Raw genomic sequence first — 19434 nt, 5'->3', positions numbered from 1 at the left:
CCACGGGAGATTCTGGATCCTCACCCCTAACATCGTGGCTTCTGGAGTATCCAGGCAGTTGTGGAAAGGTCGTGCTACCATGGAGTTCGGAAATCGTCTGCTGCTTCTTTTTAAGATACCTGTACCACAACATAACGCACACAACACACGTCACGCCGACGAGCCCCACTCCGACACCTATGCCCGCTTGAGCCCCAACAGAAAGACTGTTTGGGTCCACAACGCTGACTTCTGGGACGTTGCTCGCCGACGCGTCACCTGCTTTCGTCTTGTCTGTCGGTCCCGGCTCTTGTGCGGTTGGCAAGACGCGCGCTTGTGTTGTAGCAGGCGCCTCGGGGGTAGTTGTGGTTAACTCGGCTTCTGTCGTCGTTGAGGCTAACGATGTGGAGGATGACTCGGAAGAGGACGCGACTGAAGTTGATAATCGGGTTGTCGAAGACTTGGAGGAAGATGAACTACTCGGTTCGGGCTCGTCGGTGATGTTGAAGAAGGCCGAAGAAAAAGCCTGTCCCTTTTTCACTTGTCCTTGAACGGACTTGTCTCCCTCGAAGAGCCAGAAGAAGAAGACATTTGAGGCGCCCAAGTCGAGTTCCTCAATGTCAACCTTCCAATCAAACTCTCTCTTTGGACCTGTTGTAGTCTCTGGACTAGAGTTAGATGTGCCTTGTGAGACAAACTACTCCATCAACTCTTACCAACAATAATCGGCCCTATACTCGCGGAACCTCCTGCTATGGCCTGCTGCCAAAGGGCAATGGTGTATTTCTCGAGTTTAGTGTTGTATTGAACCTTCCGTGTCTCCCCAATTCTCCAAAGCTCCCTACTCTGAGACGGGTTGAGGAACTGGGAAGACACCAAAGGGAGAGTGGTGAACAGTAACACAGCAAGGAAGAGCATGTTGGATTGGCTTGCTTTTCCGCAAGATGAGAGGGAGAGCCGTTGACTCTGACATTTGTTCTTTTATTAAGATGCTCCAACTTGATCGTGGTCCTTGCCGAGTTGGAACCCGACAGCTTGGGACCCCGGCCCACTCCTTGGTATCATGTTGGAACAACAAACAGCGACACCCTGCTCAACGGGACCAACCACGTGCGCAGATCGTCGAGGCGCAATTTGCAGCCTGCTGCGATAAGCCAGGGTTGACACCGACATCGTTGGAAAAAGCAAGCAACCATTTGCTCGTCAAGGCCATCGTAAGGGGACCACTGCGACCACAGCACATCCTCGAGTCACGATATCCGGACTTTCGTAGAGAATTCAAGCTTAAAACTAAACATAAAGAGCCAATGTGGATTTTCAATAGTGGATAGACCACCAAAGGGGGCTTTATCGCGTTGCCGATGGTTTGGAAAACGGCTACGGCGCTTGCGATTCAGCTCCCTGCTAATGGCACAATCACAAAGGTCTAGCGATCCACTTTGCCTGCAGTTTAACCCAACTTGCACCAACACAAACTCGTATTGCCAAGCGATGGCGTTAACCGCTTCAGGTCCAACACCACGACCAAAACTCAGCTCCGTGAGGCAAAGCAAACAATCAAACCATTCCCCTTTTCTTCCCTCTGCTCCGGGCCCCCTTGGCTCCACGTTAATTTGGAAACTCGCCTGCAAGTTGTTTGCTTCGGCGGGCTACGGATATGCATCCCGGCGCAGTTGACGCAGGAGAGCCATGCCGCACACTATGCCCCCCCATGCATCGTGGCCTATCAGTGGAAAGCCGCCATTCGCAAATTTGGACGTTGGGGGCTGGCTGATCCGGCCCCATACATCCCGCCGGGTAAGATTTGACAACCCACACTATCAAGCCTGATACGGCCTGTTTGCTCAAATCTGCTTTTTAAGAAGAAGCGCCCGGCACTCGCGGAACCCATGGTGCAAAAATTTTAGGATACCTCGTTCTTCTTCTTTTCCCCATTTGTTTTGCTGCGAGGAGATGAAGATGCATTTCATGCCCGTCAGGTCGACGTCCAAGAGGGATCTTTGTATCCTCGGGGCTGTGTTTGTCACACTGGTACTCTTCTTGCATAATCCATTCCTTGGCCAGATCCGGCAAAGGCGGAGCTCATCCTTGCCAGATTTGATGAGCAAGATTAACAACAGCACACTGGGTGTGAGTCTCTTCTTGGCCTCTGGGTTTGATGTTGTACTGACACACGAATCTGCAGTTTGAAAAGATCTTCGTCATCGGCCTTCCGTCAAGGACAGACCGCCGGGATGGTGTCCTCCTCCAGGCCGCTCTTAGCGACATGGAAATTGAGTTCGTCGATGGTGTTCCCGGTGACAAAGTGCCGGACAAGGCTATCCCTAAGACGAGCGAACATGATAAGCTCAGTAATGGAGCCATTGGCTGCTGGCGCGGACACATGAACGCCCTTGGCGAGTGAGACGCGCCTTTCCTTCCAGATAACTGACTCCTTCGCTGACCCACTCCATAGAATCGTTCGTCGCAACTTGACTTCTGCTCTCATCCTCGAAGATGACGTCGACTGGGACATCAGGATCAGGCATCAGTTACACGACTTCGCCTTGTCGACGCAAGCACTTATCCAACCCTTGGCGGAGGCGCCCTTGTCCTACGTCGACCCAAGCTACCCAGTACCAACCGACAACACTCTGGGCAGGATACCCGACATCCCATTTGAGCACCTCCCCGCCACAATCCTACCGAAAGTCTCTCCATACGGCGATGACTGGGATCTTCTCTGGATCGGACACTGTGGCATGCACTTCCCGTTCGAGGACAGCAAGACTGTGCCCAAAGCCCGCATCATCCACACAAACGATGTCACTGTCGCCCCGAAGAAGAACCTTTGGACCTTCAACATCCCCTTCACCCTAAAGGAGAAGTATCCGGAGCACACCAGGGCTGTCCACCACGCACAGGAGGGTGTTTGCACACTTGGCTATGCAGTCAGTCAGAAGGGCGCGAGGAAGCTGTTGCAAGAGGTCGCTTTGAAGGATGTCAGTGATGCTGCTGATATCCTTCTGAGGTTCTTCTGTGAGGGAGCCAAGGGAAGGAAGCCTCATAATTGCTTGACAACGCAGCCGGCTCTCTTCCATCACCATCGTGCGGCTGGTCCTCTCAGCTCAATGAGTGACATTGGAAACCATGGCGATGGGTTCAGGGATCAGAGTATGACAGACATGGTGAGGTGGAGTGTGAGGCTCAACGCCGATGCGTTGCTGGATGGGAGGACAGACTTCATGGATCAATATCCCGACGACAAGTAGAAGAAACCAAATATCAATAGCATTTGTTTTGTTTAGACTAGATATTTTGCCGTTTCAACGATTGTGGTTAGAAGTAATTTCACGTACGTGAACAAGTATATCTGGATCTTTGGTTCTGAGAATGAAAGTAGCAAACCCAAAATCGACCTCACCCTTGGTGGTCACTGTGATATTGCTCTCATTTTCAAATCTTGTGATTCAACTGTGAGAGACCTCATGGAGAAGTGAGTGTATTCATAAGCGTAGAGCTGAGCCGCAATTCTCCGCAAGGTTGTCATTGAGGATGTACTGCAGGCTGTGATGCTGGTTCATCCAGATGAACAGTGGCAGGCGCTTCCATGTGTTTAGCTATGGCATGTATTCAATCATCCTCCGTTACTGAAGCAATACTATAGCCCCCGAGACTTGGTAAAAATAACGTAAGAAAGGACGTCGTAGTTGACACCATGCGAATGGATGTCATTCATGATACGAGGTGTACCAGGAATGTCTCGTAATAGAATCCAAGCTAATTAGTTTTCAGCCGGATCCTGTGGTGAGAATTAGCTGGTATCCGTCGGAGTTGAGGCGATATGCCGCCTAGAAGACTCCTACCTGATGAGGGAAGTTTTGACGTCTTCCAAGTTATGTCGAGTTTATTGACGATCCGGTCGATGGCATCCCTTAGTACCTCTGTGTATAGACTTGCTAAGTCCCGTTCCTCCGCGCCGCGATCCCAAGACTTCAAGTCAGCCTGCTTTACGGACTTCGCGATGATAGACTCGCCGTGGAAACTCCAAAACTCTCTGAACATTACGACATCCAAGCCGTCCTTCGGTTTTATGAACGGCGATGAAGGAGCAGCGTTCCCAGGGAGCAAAAGTTTCCACAGTTGGAACCACTGTTTGTTCAACCCAAGGCCTTTACGATTCCTGAATAGTTGCCTCCTCTGGTCGTCTGAGACACCTTCAAAGGGAAACACCTCTTGAATAGCACATATTCTGTCAACGATGTGTCGATCTCGGCCTCTGGCCGTAGGAAAGTCCCGTTTGCAGATGGGGCAATAAAATGGTATCCGATGATGCTGCCAGAGATGCTCCTTGACCTCTTCGATCCTCTTCATACGATGGCGCTTCAAGCATTCCGAGTATCTCGACGGATCCTTCTTGAAAAAGGGGCAAGCAAGCTCCAGAAATTCCTTTCCCTTCATTTCTACTGCTGGGAGACTCGCTGGCTCCCCTCCTTGGTGGCTAAGCTGCGGCGGATCACTGTAGCTCGGACACCGTGCTTTTCTCCAACTGGTAAAGCACCTCAAAGCTTTCTGGGAAGTTGTTTCGATAATTGTACGAAGCGGGTGGTTGGTATCCAGTGAGGAGTCCAAACTTATTCGTTCATCAAAGCACAGCCATCTATCCTGATCACTCCGAGATACCACACTACAATCTTCATTCCAATCAGAAAGTTCGATGTCGAAGTCACCTGGAATGGAGTCTTCCGTGATCCGAGGTTCTTCAGGGACCATAGCAGGAGCGGGCGACACCGTTGCCTGCCAGTAACGTATGTATGTGGAGTAGCTCGCTCCCATGTTGGTGTTTCGTTGAGCTCCTCCGTATGGTTGAAACATAATGGATTTCTCCTCTGGGGTGAAGTGTACCCCCGTGTTGTTGTAGTGCGTGTAGTCGGATCGGAGTTGGCTCTCCATTCTATGAGTACCCCCCGAAACAACATGCACCCAATCTGGAGCTTCTCGTCTGGAATCTTGCTGCGGCGTCCGATGAGTGAAATCTTCACTCGAGATTTCGTCAGGCTGCCCTCCATTTCCTATTCTTATCTCAATATTCATGAAGTCCTCGTTAAATCTGCTAGAATGTAGGCTTCGGGAACCCAAATCATGATTGGCGTCGTTGTCGAGCTTATGTAGTGTTACTCCTATAGCTTCCACCTGTTCTTGATTCAAGCTTGAATTCGTCCATCCGCATACACTTGATAAGGGTGTTGCGTCCAAGAGTTGGGAGTCATGGGTCCCGAGCCATGAGTCATTCTGGGAGGCACTGTTCGTAATCAAATACGGAGCTTTGCCCACCATCTGACGCTCAATGTAACTCCACGGAATGGCATTTCCATGCGTTGTCATTGACATTGAAGCCATCTCCAAGAGTGGCTTTTGGTGTTGATAGTCGCTTGTGGTTCCGCCAAGGGCTCCCGAGATCAGTTGCTGAATTGTCGGAATAACCAAACTCCCTTCAAACGCACCGTCGCCTTTGAACAGTCGAAGTCTTAGTGCAAAAATTGTATATAAGGGAGATCGCACGTCGAACAGAGACTGCATTTGAGACACTGAGCCATCGAGGCAGTCTGCTCTGACAGGCTCGATTGAGTTGGAATCGTATCCGATGACATTTGGGAGATATACGAAGGATATTTGCGCTAGTTGATAGTACGATTGTATGTGCCGTAGTGTTTGTGAGACTTCAAGAGGCGAGTTGAAATCGATGCAGAAAGAGTCGCACCAAATATACTGCAGGCCTAAAGCGACTGCCAAATTGCAAAGAGCCAAAAATCGCTGGAAACCCGGCTTCCGAGGGGCTAATTTGGCATGAACGTCCTCGAAGAGCACCTCTTCATTCCAATCTTCCTTCCAAGTGCAAGAAGCAGCAAGAAATGGAGGAAAGAAATCCTGGAAAGACTCGAATCGATCTAGATCGGGCCTGAAAAGCCTGATGACCATATGGCTCTGGATTTCGGCATTTTCAGATTTGAGCTCGTCACTTCCGCAATGCATCGTGGCGTGGATTTATGGATGCCACAAACAGGGCCAATATGCACCCCGTTTGACTCGTCGTCGCTCGTACTTTGACTCAATTGTCGTCTCAGAGCTTTGCGGAACGGAGAGTAATAACGAAAATACGCGGAGGATCCAGGCGATTGGGATACGAGCAGCTTTTGGCGGAAATGCAAGGCGTGAGCCGAGGGCACATTTGTGCTGGGGCGAATATCACCTGCACCCTTCGCCCGAAAGTGTCAGTCGCTCCTGGCCGCGTTCAGTACAATGTCGCTGTTGAGCGACCGAAAATCGCGATTGATACACTGGGCGGCTGCCTTCACCAAAGGCAACTAGCAGAAAAGAAGCTCTGAGGCAGAGGTCGGCGACGAGACCGAAAGTGTCAAAATCTTAGGATCAATGAGAGAACGAAAGTGGAATGAAGGAGTTCTGAGATGTTATGTAAGGCGGGGTCTGCTGGATCGTCAGCAGGCTGTAATTGTGCGAACCACTAGGCGCCAGTGCACCCTCCAAGTTTCCGTCCTACATAAGATTGCGCCCCTTATAATCTGAGCCAATCATACTTCAGTGCGCTCACACAATATTTTGTTCTTTCATTCTGCGGTACATCAATCATCCCGTGACCAGGCGAATGACGGGTTATCATTGCGATGACATAGCTGGACTTATCCGAAACCGTGGCCTGTGATATTTCCCGGCTAAAATGACTCCTCTGCGACTGACCTCTCAACTGATTCACCCTGGTTGCTTTCTGTTATCTGTGTGGCAAGAACAATTTCATTAGCTAAAATGGACATATGGAAAACGGGAGAACGCTTGAGATTGCCATCTGATCGCTGTACGCTAAGCCGCGTGGGGGCATTGGCATGAGGCTGGCCCTTCCCTGAGGCCAGTCATACACTCACTCACACGGCAGCCCTTATACTCGAACGCCTCGGCCGAATCAAAGTGCAAATTTATGTGCTTGCATACAATTATGGGATTTGATTCGTGGTCGCCTGCTGTTAGCTCCTGTAGTTGTATGAAGTAGACTGATGAATGTGCTAGATTGGGTCTTAAGATGTTGGATCTCTAAAGATCAGGCTGGGCTCTCGTGAGGGCAAATCAACATCGTCAAATGACAGGCCGGGAGGATTCTTGTATCACCTTGAGCGCAGTTGCTATACTTAGACGAAGAATCCAGGTGCTGCCGACATCGACTGGAACACGCCTTAAGTTGGGATAGCAAAACGTGAGACGTGAATACATAGTAAGCCATTTTCCACTTGTTTCTCACATTTTTTTTAACCAATTTTACTATACACCCGCTTAGCCCGGTTCAAGCGGGAACCTTGAGCTTTCCCTGAAGTTTCGTAGCAGACGTACATAGATTAGACACGCTTTTGAGTTGACAAGTGTGATAACGATTAAGGCGAAAGTGTTAGATCACAGAGTATATCACTTCCGAGAAGGATCGATTCAAAGAACATGACCTTCGGACTGACTCGACATCCAGTCCTGGCTCTTTTTTGAGGTATCGTTGTGTCTTGTGGATTGGCACTCTTGAGAATCGGTCATCACAAGTATTTATAATAGCTTGAATGTTGTGTCCTGGAAACTTGGGCGTTGGCTAGTCCATCGAGTCTCAAATTCATATGGTTTATGGGGTTGCTCGGCTTTCCAACTTTTTGCACTGCATTCAAATTCATATTGTGCAGCTTTGGCAGCTGGCTATGATGTTTCCGTGATACGGGATTTTTCAAGACAGCAGACAGAAAAAGTCAAAAAACACTTCGGCGCAGTAATAAAGGGTGCGACTTTGAGAACCGTCAGATGCACTATGTTAGACAATCCAGCAAGTACCTACCCTTCAAGACACGTGTGATAGGACATTTGGAGATTCCCGTTTCCGCACTTCCTCACTAGACACTACAGGTGCTCGACTGCAGAATAGCATTTAGATCCCAGTGACATCTAATTTGGTTACCTTCAACATTTTTACCAACTTATACTGATAACACAATATAGGGCGTTGATGATCATTTTGCTCAATTGTCTCTCCGCGTTTGGGGTGATTTGACATAATTATGAGATCCAAGCCGCAGTGAACTTGGGCCGTAGGGTACAAGATAGAGTCCATTTGGATATATTTGATTACTCACATCAAGGTTTCGTGTACAAGATGGCGAAGGGCTCACATCGATGGTACTCCTTATCAGGCCCGCCAATGTAGAATCATGTTGACAAAGAAGAAAGTTCTTCAAGGATACCCGCGATGTTACAACGTCACAGAGCCGAGCTTAAATGCTACGTCCAAGACCTCATTTTGTGTTCTACAATAGGTAGTAACAATGAAAAGCAGATCTGGTCCTGTACAATCCCAAAGTATTGTTGGATTTATGACATTCCTGTGGGGTGCCACCAAGTTCCTCAATATTGTAGCGAACTATCAGACGTCATCAGAACATCAGATAATTGAGTCATGGACGTGATGATCTCTCACCTTTTCTAGGTATCCCCAGAGTAATGTTCTCCAACTTGACGCCGTAGACAACAGACCTTCAAACAAATGAGAGAACACGAAACGGACACTGATGCTTGGCCGGCAGATCGCCCCCACAAGCCGCGAAAGCTCGGTCTCGGAGACGGTGCCGTCTCGTGCCGTCCAGAGTCTGTCGCCGGAGGGACACTTTGGAACGAACCCCTTTGTGTGTTGGAGTCTTTCCCCAATGACGACAATAGTGAACCCTGACTCGCATTCCCACACTAAAACATTTTTACCCTCGTGCTGATCTCGATTGGAGTGACGCACGTTCCTGTGAGGCCAAAGCTTAATTCCCCAAGGGAGTCTAGGGTGCCCCTTACTACGGGAACTCGCTGTCCCAGTGTCTGTGTTGTCGGGCCGGAGATCGTGAATAGGTATGCATGGGCAGAGAGCGGACAATTCACCGCTGTTAAGGCTTAGCCAGCCCGTTTGCTATTACGTAATTCTTTTCTGGGACGGCATCTCCCGAGTCCTGGCGGCTTTCAGAAGACGCGGCTGTGAGAGGTTTAAGCGTTGGCGGCAATCCGGTTGCACCGGCGTCCAGTCCGATCTCCGCGCCGTCCGTCAGGTTGCAGTCGTTTAACGGCGCCATTACCAATATCCAGACCGTGCCTTGTTCTCGCGGCAGCTTCCCAGCCCCGCCTCCAGGGGAGCCTGGCATAACTGTCCGGAGATCATCGTTGCAGCCATCTCACTTGGAACGGCGTGGCGAACTCCCATGTGCCCCAAAAGCAACAGCATACTTCATTTGCCGGCCGCCAGCCGGCTACAGGGAAAGTCTGTTCGATGCAGCAAGACACCACAAGAGGTAAAATTTGCCCATAAATCCTTGGCATCCAGCTAAAACGGGTTGGGTCTGAACGTTGCCCACGGACAAATTGACGCCTGCAGGGTCCAAGGTTATCCAGTTCGGCCAGCACTGACGTTCCCGAGTCGGGGATAGGGAATCTTCGACGGCGTTTGCTCTGCAGACCAGTCACTGCGCTTGTGTCGCACCCTCCATTCCACACCAACCTTCGAATAAACTCCCCCAGACTGCCACCACACGCCGGCTTGATTCCTCAGATTCTAGCGTGTCTATTCGCCATCATTGCTAGCGCGGCACAGAAGTTCCGATGAGCGGCGGTCAATGGGTTCCAGGCCTTCTTATGGACAGCCGTGCCCCAGCATTTTCGCGCCCCTCGTGGAAAAGTTTCCCTGCCCAGCAGCAATTCTCGCTCTTCTCCCTCAAGTCCCTGCGCTTCGGTCGGGGATGAAGGTGGACGTCTCGTCCAAGATCCTTCGCAATCGACTGATGATCATCGACATATAGCCTCACGATGGCGGGAACCCTTGTTCCTCCGTGGTACGAGGAGCATCCTCCTTCGGTCAACGATATGAACATCGCCAGCATGTTTTGGGGGTTCACGCTTGGAGTCGGGCTGTGGAGCGGGGTCAAAGGATACCGACAGACTCTGGCGAGTTGGAGAAGGATACACCGGATCAACACGTATGTGTGGTTTATTTGGTCGGAGTGGATTGCGAGTATGTTCATTGGCATCATATCTTGGTGCTACCTAACGGGCAGGATCGACGCAAGGTATGCGCGGCAAATTCACATCCCAAGCAACGAGAACTGACGGCTTTGTAGCTTCGAATACTTCTTCTTCCTTCGTAAGTTCCATCGAGTACGACCGAATTCTTCGCGGCATTGTTAACGAATCGGCTCTTCCAGTCGTTCTGTGGTCTATTCAAGTTCAATGTCTGATGCAAATCATCATCAACCGTATCGCGATTCTGATACCGATTCAGTCGCATGCAAGCCGGCTGAAGTGGGGCGTTTTCGGGATCCTGCTCGCGGTTAACATCAGCGTTTTCTGCATATGGATCCCTGCGCGTCTTCAAATCAATCACACATACATACATGTCAACGAGATCTGGGACAGGATCGAGAAGGCAATTTTCTTGATCGTCGACGCAAGCCTCAACCTCACTTTCATCTATCTCGTCAAGTCACGCTTGATTGCCAGCGGCCTGACAAAGTACACGAGGCTATTCAACTTCAATCTTCTCATGATTGCCGTGTCCATGTCACTCGACGTGAGTAATATGCGCATGACACTACGACTGAGTCAATACTTACCTAGGTGGATACAGGTTATCTTGATAGGACTCATGTCTCTTCCCAATACTCTCATGTTAGTGCTCTCTCGCCAATTGCTTGAACAGATATTAATATTCCCAGCTATGCACAATTTCATCCTCTCGCCTATCTCTTGAAGCTACATATCGAAATGGGTATGGCCGACCTCATTGCCAAGGTAGTACGCGAGTCGCACTCAATGAACGCCCACCTTGAATCCAGAAGAGACAGTAACGAGGGTGCTCCTGTTCCCAACCAAAAGAAATCAATATCAAGATCAACAGAGTCAAGGTCCAGGAGATTTTCTATGCCATATCTGGGCAGTCGATTTGTGCTATCCTCACAAGAGACAGCGTCGAAAAGGAACTCAGGAGAAGATACCCATGACCCCGGCCAGCAGGAAAGCTCAGGGTCGGGACGAATAGTGCAAACAGAGATTCCCAGGCGGCCGCGAGCCATGTCTCGTCGTCTGACAGCACCAATCGGTTTGTCTCCACTTGAGATTTCTCGGCACTCAAGCTCAAGTCAACCAGACTCTGGTAGTACAATTGTGGACCACGAAGCGACTGAGTATGTTTGATGACCGATCCGGGCAACTCATGATACCCCAGGAGTTAAGGGCGCGGGAAAAACGTTCAAGAGCTGAACAAAAGTACTTGGTATCGGCGGAGTTTATAGGTTAACGATTTTCTGTGGCTGAATTTGGCCACACTGATTGCATACGACTTGATGTGTTCCAGTGAAGGTATAGAAGTGTCATGGTAATTTTGGCAGACAACTGGACCAGCCTTCTTCCATAGATATCCATTATCGGCAACCTCTCGAGACTGGTTAGCTTGGCGATCATCATCCGCTTCACGTCCACGATCGAGCATCTCCACTCCAAGTGGACTCAGGCGTTGTGGCAGAGTGGTCTAATGCGCAAGACTAGAAATCTTGTTCCTTCGGGAGCGTCTGTTCGAATCAGGCCAACGTCGTCATATCTTTTTCCTTTGGAAATCCACGATAGTACCGGTCCCCGTGATCATCAAGTTGGGCGACAGCGCAGTGACGATCATGGTTCGTAGTCACTTGACCATGCATGCGAGCATTAAACGACTGCTGATTTAAGAAGATTGAAGTTATATCCTATGTTTTAAGCTGCTCGATATCTATTCCAAATTCCTCCGCTGATTGTATTTGATGCTTTATTCTGCAAAGCTGCACGCAAAGTCAGGTTGACTTGCAATTGATCTGCAGGACAATAGCTGTCGGTTAGCAGTGGAAACAACATAGCAAATTTTATTGAAGCGGGAATTCAGTGAGAGTACATGCCATCTTGCATCCGCGCTTTGGCCTTTGCTTGATGCATCCCGGTCTTTGGGGATTGTAGAAAAGCTTCATAGACCCTCGCCTGATGCTTCATTCCATGAGAAGTCGACGTCATGGTCAGCCAATGATTGTGGATACACCGGCCAATCCATATCTGGAGCCACACTGAAGCATTCATGATCGATTGATAAATGAGTCGTCACAGCTGCGTTTCCAAGTTCGAGGAAGGGTGGCGCGTCTAATGAGGCTGATAGTTGCCTGATATCAGTGCCAGGCGCTGAGACCATAATTGTGTTTTCGTTTTCCACTTGCCCCTCTTCACATTGCGAGGTTTCAGATTGTATTTGTGGTCGTGATGGAGTTGCAGTTTGTACTCGTCCTTGGTTTCGTGTTTCCCTTTGAAACTGATCGAGAAGAATGTCCATGGTGTCTTGCAAGACCTCGGCACTAAATTGATGGATAGTCTCCGCTTCAGTCGATCTGTTTTCAAACGGGGCGCTGGCTCCTGATAAAGAGCCGGGAGCGCTTCGGCGGGACGTAAGCAGGTTCAGGACTATGTTGTGACAATTCTCCTTCCAGTATTGTTGGACCGTTTTAATGACTTCTTGAAGTTCTGTACCTAGAAAGGGGGATTCGGGCTCTTCCTTTCTCGGGAATAGAATCCTCCAGATGCTGTACCATTGCTTTGACTCCTCAAGACCGCTGTCTGTTCGTTTGGCAACAAGTCTCCTTTGTTCCGGGGTCATAACGTCGTCCTGAAGATTGGGTTGGGCCCGTGGAAGGCACGCACGTTCAATGATATGTCCATCACGCTCAGAACTACCATCGAACGTACGCCAGCAGGTTGGGCAGTATAGATCGGGTACTGTGTGCTTTCGGTTCAGGTGCTGCTTGACGTCCTTCACACGTTTCATGTGAAATTTCTTAAAGCAGTTGAGATGCTTGACAGGGTCCAGTTTGTAGTACGGACAGGCGAAAAGCTTTTGCTGGCTCGATCCGGATTCATTCCCAGATTCTGGTTTGATGGAGGCTTTATTACACTCATCGTCCGATGCTGCACCCTCAAGGTTGTTGGGTTTATGCCTCTTTCGGTCCCGCTCTTGATGGCTCGTGTTCTTGTCAGCTGAAGCTCCCATTGACTTGGATCTTTTTCTTGAGCCATTGTTGCAGCCAAACGCTTGTGCCGCATCATCAAAGTCTATATTGTGGAGGATTGTTGTAACGAGGTCATTTTGGGAAAACCACTTCGAAAGCTTAACAAATGCCGATCTGATGAGTTGTTCCCTTTGTGGTTCTCCAATGACATTGCTTGGCTCCCAAAGAGAGTTCGGATTACTCTCGTATCCCAGTCCAGATAAGACGACTGAAATTGACAGCCGAAAAAGACCTGTTCAATTTGACGTTAGACTCTGTGGGAATTTGAATGGAGGAGCTTACACACCAGCTTGGATGTGATTTACTAGAGGCGACATCTCATTGTACCTCCGAACAGCCGCTTGCATGAGAGTTACGCGTTGGCCCTCACTGTATTTAATCCGAGTCAAACCCCCCCCTGAATTGAACCATTTAGCAAAGCTCCATGCCTCATATATACTGGCAAACCAATGTTCGCCTCCTTGGTACCCAAGGCGTGACGATTTCTGAATGAAAATGGAAACGTCTTTGAAGACATTTCATTATAATTACAAGGTCATCGGTTGGTATGATTCAGAAAACAAACTGACACTTTTGTAAGATGGAAACGAACTTACCTGATTCTGGGGCCATATTTGACTCGAGACTCGGATCGTCTGGTTGTGTAGAATGGCTTGTTCTCGTTGTGAGGTGATTACCTGCTCCCAGCTCCAGGTCTTCCAAGTATCCCGTCAGACTGTTGTATTGCATCCTTTTGTGTGGCATTCCCAGTCGACCACGACGAACGTCCCTGCAGGCTATTCTAGTGCTGCCGCAATATGAAAGCATCGACTTGTCCCCTTCCCTGTTCATGGAGTCGGGTTGCTCATTGCAGCTCCTGAAAACGTCATTCCACGACACGATTTCCAACTGGGAGCTCTGAGACGAAAATCCTGGTGTTATCTCAAACTTCAAGATGAACAGAGCTTCATCGTCCTTCCTAACCTTTGCGACGTATAGTAGGCGTCTGGTCATAATCGACGCCGGCACCAAAAGACAGAAGAAAACCGGCTCGACCCCAAGCTGGGTTCCATCAGAAGACCGTAATCTTTCTTCCCACGGTATTGATTTCTTTTCCTGGGTATGTATATCAACTCGCGCCTTTTCCAGGCTCTTTATGGCATCTCTGCCATGATGTCGCAGGTATCGAGAAGAGGTTCGTTGCCGTTCGCTGTCTCGTTTTGGCCGCATCATCGTGTCATTGCCCCTCGGCAAAGGTTTTGGTCGGTCAAAATTCGGTAGGGTACTGGTAAGTGCGTCTTCGATCGTGTAGGTATGCTGGGAGAAAATGCATGTTGGAAATGGAAAACCCCAAGTGTCAGCCCAACATCCCCAGGCACACCAGTTATGATTGGCAGCAGGTCCAGGGGAGGGACGCGAGTGTTACTTATGCAGACTAACGCAGTGGCTGTACAGAGACTCCAATCATGTCCTGCCACCCTGCAATCATGACCAAGATTGACATACGGGGGCTTTGTTCCATGACATGGTCTCCGCCCACAAATGTGGGCGAACAAAATGTGTGTTTACATGCAGCTCCAAGAGACTTGCTGATACCCAGGTGAAGCCTTTGACTTAGGTAGCTTAGGTAGATATCGAATGCCTGGATGTTTTGATACAAGGCGTTCAGCTACTGAGAACCTCACTGGCAATATCTACCAAGATAAGAGAAGGCTCATCCAATTTTCGCACCCGAATATACGCTTAGCTGTTGGGAGCTCAGTCTCAGCGCTCGGCGAAATTAAGCTACGATTTGGTGATTCACCGGGCATCAATTGTGATAGTCAGGATGGACTCGCGGAGATACTTCTGCTAAGTCATTTTCAACTCTCATGGGTCTTATCTGATACATGCATATTTATGCAGCATAAGCAATGACTTCGTTTCGCAGGCCTCGACTGAAAGGCAGACCCGAAGTCACCCATGCACGCCGTCTGAACCGCCCCAAGGCAGACAGTCTCATTGATACACTTCGCCTTTACCAAGCTCTCGTCCAACGACTGTGTGCAGGCGTTTTGCACTTTGCCTTCAATTGCGGGGCTTTGTGAAGTGTTGTGTTGTGTCGATCCTCAATTGGCCGTACACCTGCATCGCTTCATGCAGCATTTGATGCGGGACTGTTCTCCCATTGTCGGTCAAACTGCGCTAAACAATGCCTCAACGCCATAGTCTTCTGTTTGACAGGCTCGCCGGCCATGATGCGCTCGGCAAGAGGTAAAGGTTCGTGATACCAAGCTTGTAGTCTCAATGCGGCCAAATTTTGAGATCCTGAATTGCGACTTTGAGCGAGCTTTAGCTTCCGGATCATCTGAGTAAAATATCATCGACGACGAGAAAGCCTTACTTGGTGTGGTCAGAATTCTCTGGGGACGGTGCAATAGAGGTGGCTTTGCTACCAGGCATCTTGGCGGTATCCCAAGCCTCGCTGGTGGCGCGTGTCAGGTGTGAAGTCGTTAATCGATCACGATCTAATAAGCAAAGCATGTAAGGATTTGCCGGAACTTGCGTAAAACTTTGCAGAATAGTTGATAAAACATGTTCAAGATGCTGCAAGTTTCCACGGCTCAGTAGCACATTTTAATACTCCATTCTGTGGTAATTTTTGTCATGACGGTGTTCGCCCACAAATGTTAGACTACCAAAGTTCCGGTCGGGTTTGTGATGGTGTTTTTCACAGAGCTGCTACAAGACTTGGGAGGTGTGATATCTCGTCCAATGAGCCCTGCGCTGTAGCTCTTCGGCCGATCAGCCTGGGGATGGCGGGACCTGCTACAGATATTGACCAGTACCACCACATTTGTGCGTCTACTCAAGCAGGCAGGGGGATGGTGTGCCAGCCAGACAGCCTTATTACCCAGCTTGCAGACTGGATGGATTTGCGAACTGGCGAACCATCGGCTTTGCGTCATTCCTTTTCGGACTGTGTTTCTGCAAAATCTTTTGCGTAAGACAACTCGGAATAATCTCTATCTCTCCTCGTTATTACGGCGTCTCGAGGAAGCTTTCACCAGTACGTGTACCACGCCATCAAGTGCGCATGTTAGCAGTGCCCATATCGACATGGAACCCTGTGCTCCCGCTGCTCTCGTCCACCGACCCCCGCCGCCCGGCTCGTCCCAAACATCAGACAATCAGTCTCCTATCCCTCCTCATGGAGAACGCTATTACAGCCGCCCGTACACATCACATCTCGATAGGACGCCGTCTTCCAATTCAATATTGGGTGACAGTGATACTCCCCAAGGCGACAGTATCGCTATAGCTGCCGGCAATACGAACCTCACACCGAGCAGCCCAGGCTCAAATGATGTTGAAACCAGCAGCCTAGAAATGGCTTTACAAACGCGGAAAAGATCGATAAATTGAACGACAGGCCAATGCCGCGATTTTTACATGGCAAGACTTTCCTCGCAAATCGATCAAAGTCTAATTCCAAGGACAACACACTTTCCGACACGAATGCCGGCAGTGAAGCGACAGGTGGTGTCTGTCGCCCTTCATCTTCATCATCTGGGCGGTCGCTCCGGCTTCGGATATTCGCCGGCTTCAAGGATATTGCAGCCCGTTCAAGATCTCTGAGGCAATCCCAGCCAATTTCCACTCCGTCACAGTGGAAGCATATCCCTTCTTCCGAAGCGTCTAGTTCATCAAATCTTTTGCTATCCAGCTGCTACTTGACAGACACCAACCTCACGAGCTCGACTAGCCAGCGGTCCCCCAATCCTGCTTTCGACAGCAACGATTCCCATCTTTTGATTAAAGGCCCATCACCAGCCCTCGACTACATCGAGAAAAGAAACTGGCGGAAACATGATTTCGATGATCCAGTGTTGGCTTTTGTTGACCGGTTCAAGAATAAGCATTCGCGCCGTCGTCGCCGTCAAGGCCCGCCCACAGCGCAGCTAGCCGATGGGAGTAGTGACGGCGGAACCAAGTTCGAGGGCTCCCCATCTGGCGGAGCGAAGTCAGGCACCACTCCCGGCACCCGCGCGAAGAGGCCTAACATCGACGGCGGTGGAGACAACCCCGGAAATGACGAAGACGGAGATGATAATGACGGCCCATCACACAAACGATCAAAGCCCGATAAAGGAACTGACAACATTTTTGCATGCCCATACTTCAAACGCGATCCTACAAAAAACTGGGCGTGCGAAAAATTCCAGTTTATGACATGGGCACATGTCAAACAACACCTGAGGAGGAATCATGATTTAAAGGAGTATCAGTGTCCTCGGTGCGGCTTCCGCTACAAAACCCGGTACGCTTGTGACGAGCACATACGTTCATGCGAAGTATCGCACTGCATTTCACCAATTAGGCAAACAAACCTGGACAGCATTAGCGAAGAAGCCCAAAGGGCTATCTCGCAAATTCCTTCAAGGAAGCGAGACATGACAGACATCGACCGATGGAATAAAGCGTGGGAAATTCTCTTCGGCCCCATCCCTCAACCCGACACCCCATTCAAGAAGGACACCCCAACTGAATTGTTGGCTTATTTCAGAAAGCAACTATTGTCCCGTCCCCGCGCTCTGGATGACATTCTCATTGCGGAAAATACTGTCTCATCGATAGCCAATGTGGACAGAGTACTTTCCCTGGTTCTGAAGCATGTCACATCTGTGCCTGATGCACCGCAGAGATCTCCAATTCCAACAACAATGGACGACCCTCAGGAGAACATCGATGCCGCTAGCAGGACAAATCTACCCCAAATGTACCCCATCGCTGAGGCAATGCCAGAAGAAGATCACGGCCCAGTGCATGCGACGCTGGTCTCTGCCGCAGCCGGCGGTGACCCCGCATCCAGTTCCAGCCCTTTATTTATTTCCGAGAACGACTTGGCCAGCGAAGGGGAATTCTCTGATTTGTTATGCTGGAGAGATTATGAAGATAATATGGACTCAACGCTCGATGATACATTTGGTGGCATTTAATGAGACTGGTTTGGCAGCATCGGTTGACTGCCCAGCTAGCAACCTGCGGCAGCATTTCTCTGGAGCTTAGCTGTGTTACTGGCATCCGGACCTCTCTCTCTCCCTCCCTCCTTCTTCCCTTTTCTCATTCAGTCAAATTCTACTCCATAGGCGTACGGGGCTCCAAAAGTTTTGGTTTTGTCGTTTACTAAGCGAGGCGTGGATTCTAGCGGTCGATTCAGCGAATGCCACAGCTTCATCAACATTTCAGGTTGTTCAACATTTCCGGTCCTGTTTCCGTGTCAAGGGCAAATATCAAAACAATCTAGATAAATCGGTTCCTTTTACGTTTTTCTTGCAACCGATGTTGACTCCATGTGATGTTCCATTCTTATCAGGCAATGGTTTACGCTGGCCCAACAAACCTTTGGCCTATGCTGCATGCAAATGAAAGACAACGCTGTCCATTGCATATTGCAATATCTGCAGAATGGATGTTGGTTAAAGCTGGTCACCAAGCCGTGCACTTTTACCAGCAGCTTTAGACCTTTGCCACCATAATATGATATATCCAGCAGATCTGATCAAATGACACGGGGCGAAACCTATTCTGAGCATGCTATTAGGCCGTCGAAAATTTTGAAATCTTCAAGATCCTTCTTCTGAGAGTAGTAATCCCAGTCAGTATAAGTTGTTGTCTGAGAGGAAAGGGTTTAGGGCTCAACGAGATATTCCCACGCAAGTCTTCCCACACTCACGTTGGAATGGGTAGAGTTTGTGAAGGTTCCTTTGTTGTTCATATAACCTAGTCTTATAATCTGTTGAATATCTCATCTCATATGGTTCGTATGAGCCGGCCAGTTTGTGAGTATGAAAGGTCTATGTGATAACCAAACGTTTCTGGTGATATTGCCAAATGGTTGACTGCCATTGTCTTCCTGTTGCATATATGCAATGAAGAGCAAAGTAAGGTCCATAAAGCTTGGGCTACTACAACTACCAACCAACAGAATACATACTGAGACGTTTGGCATTCAAAGTTCGACTTACATAGAATAACCATACCAAGACGGATCTAAGTTTGAATTCGTGCTGCTCATCAGTAGCTTATTTTTCGTTTATGCATTTAAAAATACAGCTGTTTTATTTAGATATTATTATAAACTATAATATATATATAGTATCTATGTAAATAAAACAGCTTAATTCCTTCCAAATTAGAGTCTAATATAAAGGGTCTTTTAAGGATGTAAGTGTTACGACCCGTTATGCATGGATAACAGTTAACCGACCCACTTGGGCGTCGGGCGGCTAGGACAGGACATTTGTACTGCAGGATCACGGGAACAACAGGGACTCACTCGGAACGGAAGAACTATAGTACAGGTCACGTG

The 19434-nt window shown here is 49.1% G+C and overlaps 1 protein-coding gene and 1 non-coding gene across 2 annotated transcripts; both read left to right on the top strand.

Annotated features, from left to right (window-relative positions):
* Positions 1 to 2079: 2079 nt before the first annotated feature.
* Positions 2080 to 3230, top strand: COL26b_010488 (uncharacterized protein; the record flags this gene model as incomplete). Its single annotated transcript, XM_053183186.1, has 3 exons — positions 2080 to 2109; positions 2165 to 2379; positions 2435 to 3230. The coding sequence occupies 3 exons, from the start codon at positions 2080 to 2082 to the stop codon at positions 3228 to 3230; spliced, it is 1041 nt and encodes a 346-aa protein (XP_053032833.1).
* Positions 3231 to 11532: 8302 nt separating this feature from the next.
* Positions 11533 to 11614, top strand: COL26b_010487. The gene has a single exon. It is a non-coding gene; the product is annotated as a tRNA-Ser (tRNA).
* Positions 11615 to 19434: the final 7820 nt, after the last annotated feature.

Source organism: Colletotrichum chrysophilum (assembly GCF_026319265.1).
Source record: "Colletotrichum chrysophilum strain AFK26 chromosome Unknown scaffold_113, whole genome shotgun sequence".
NCBI lineage: Eukaryota > Fungi > Ascomycota > Sordariomycetes > Glomerellales > Glomerellaceae > Colletotrichum > Colletotrichum chrysophilum.
Note: the sequence above shows the minus strand (reverse complement) of the source record. Positions and strands in the feature narration are given on the sequence as shown.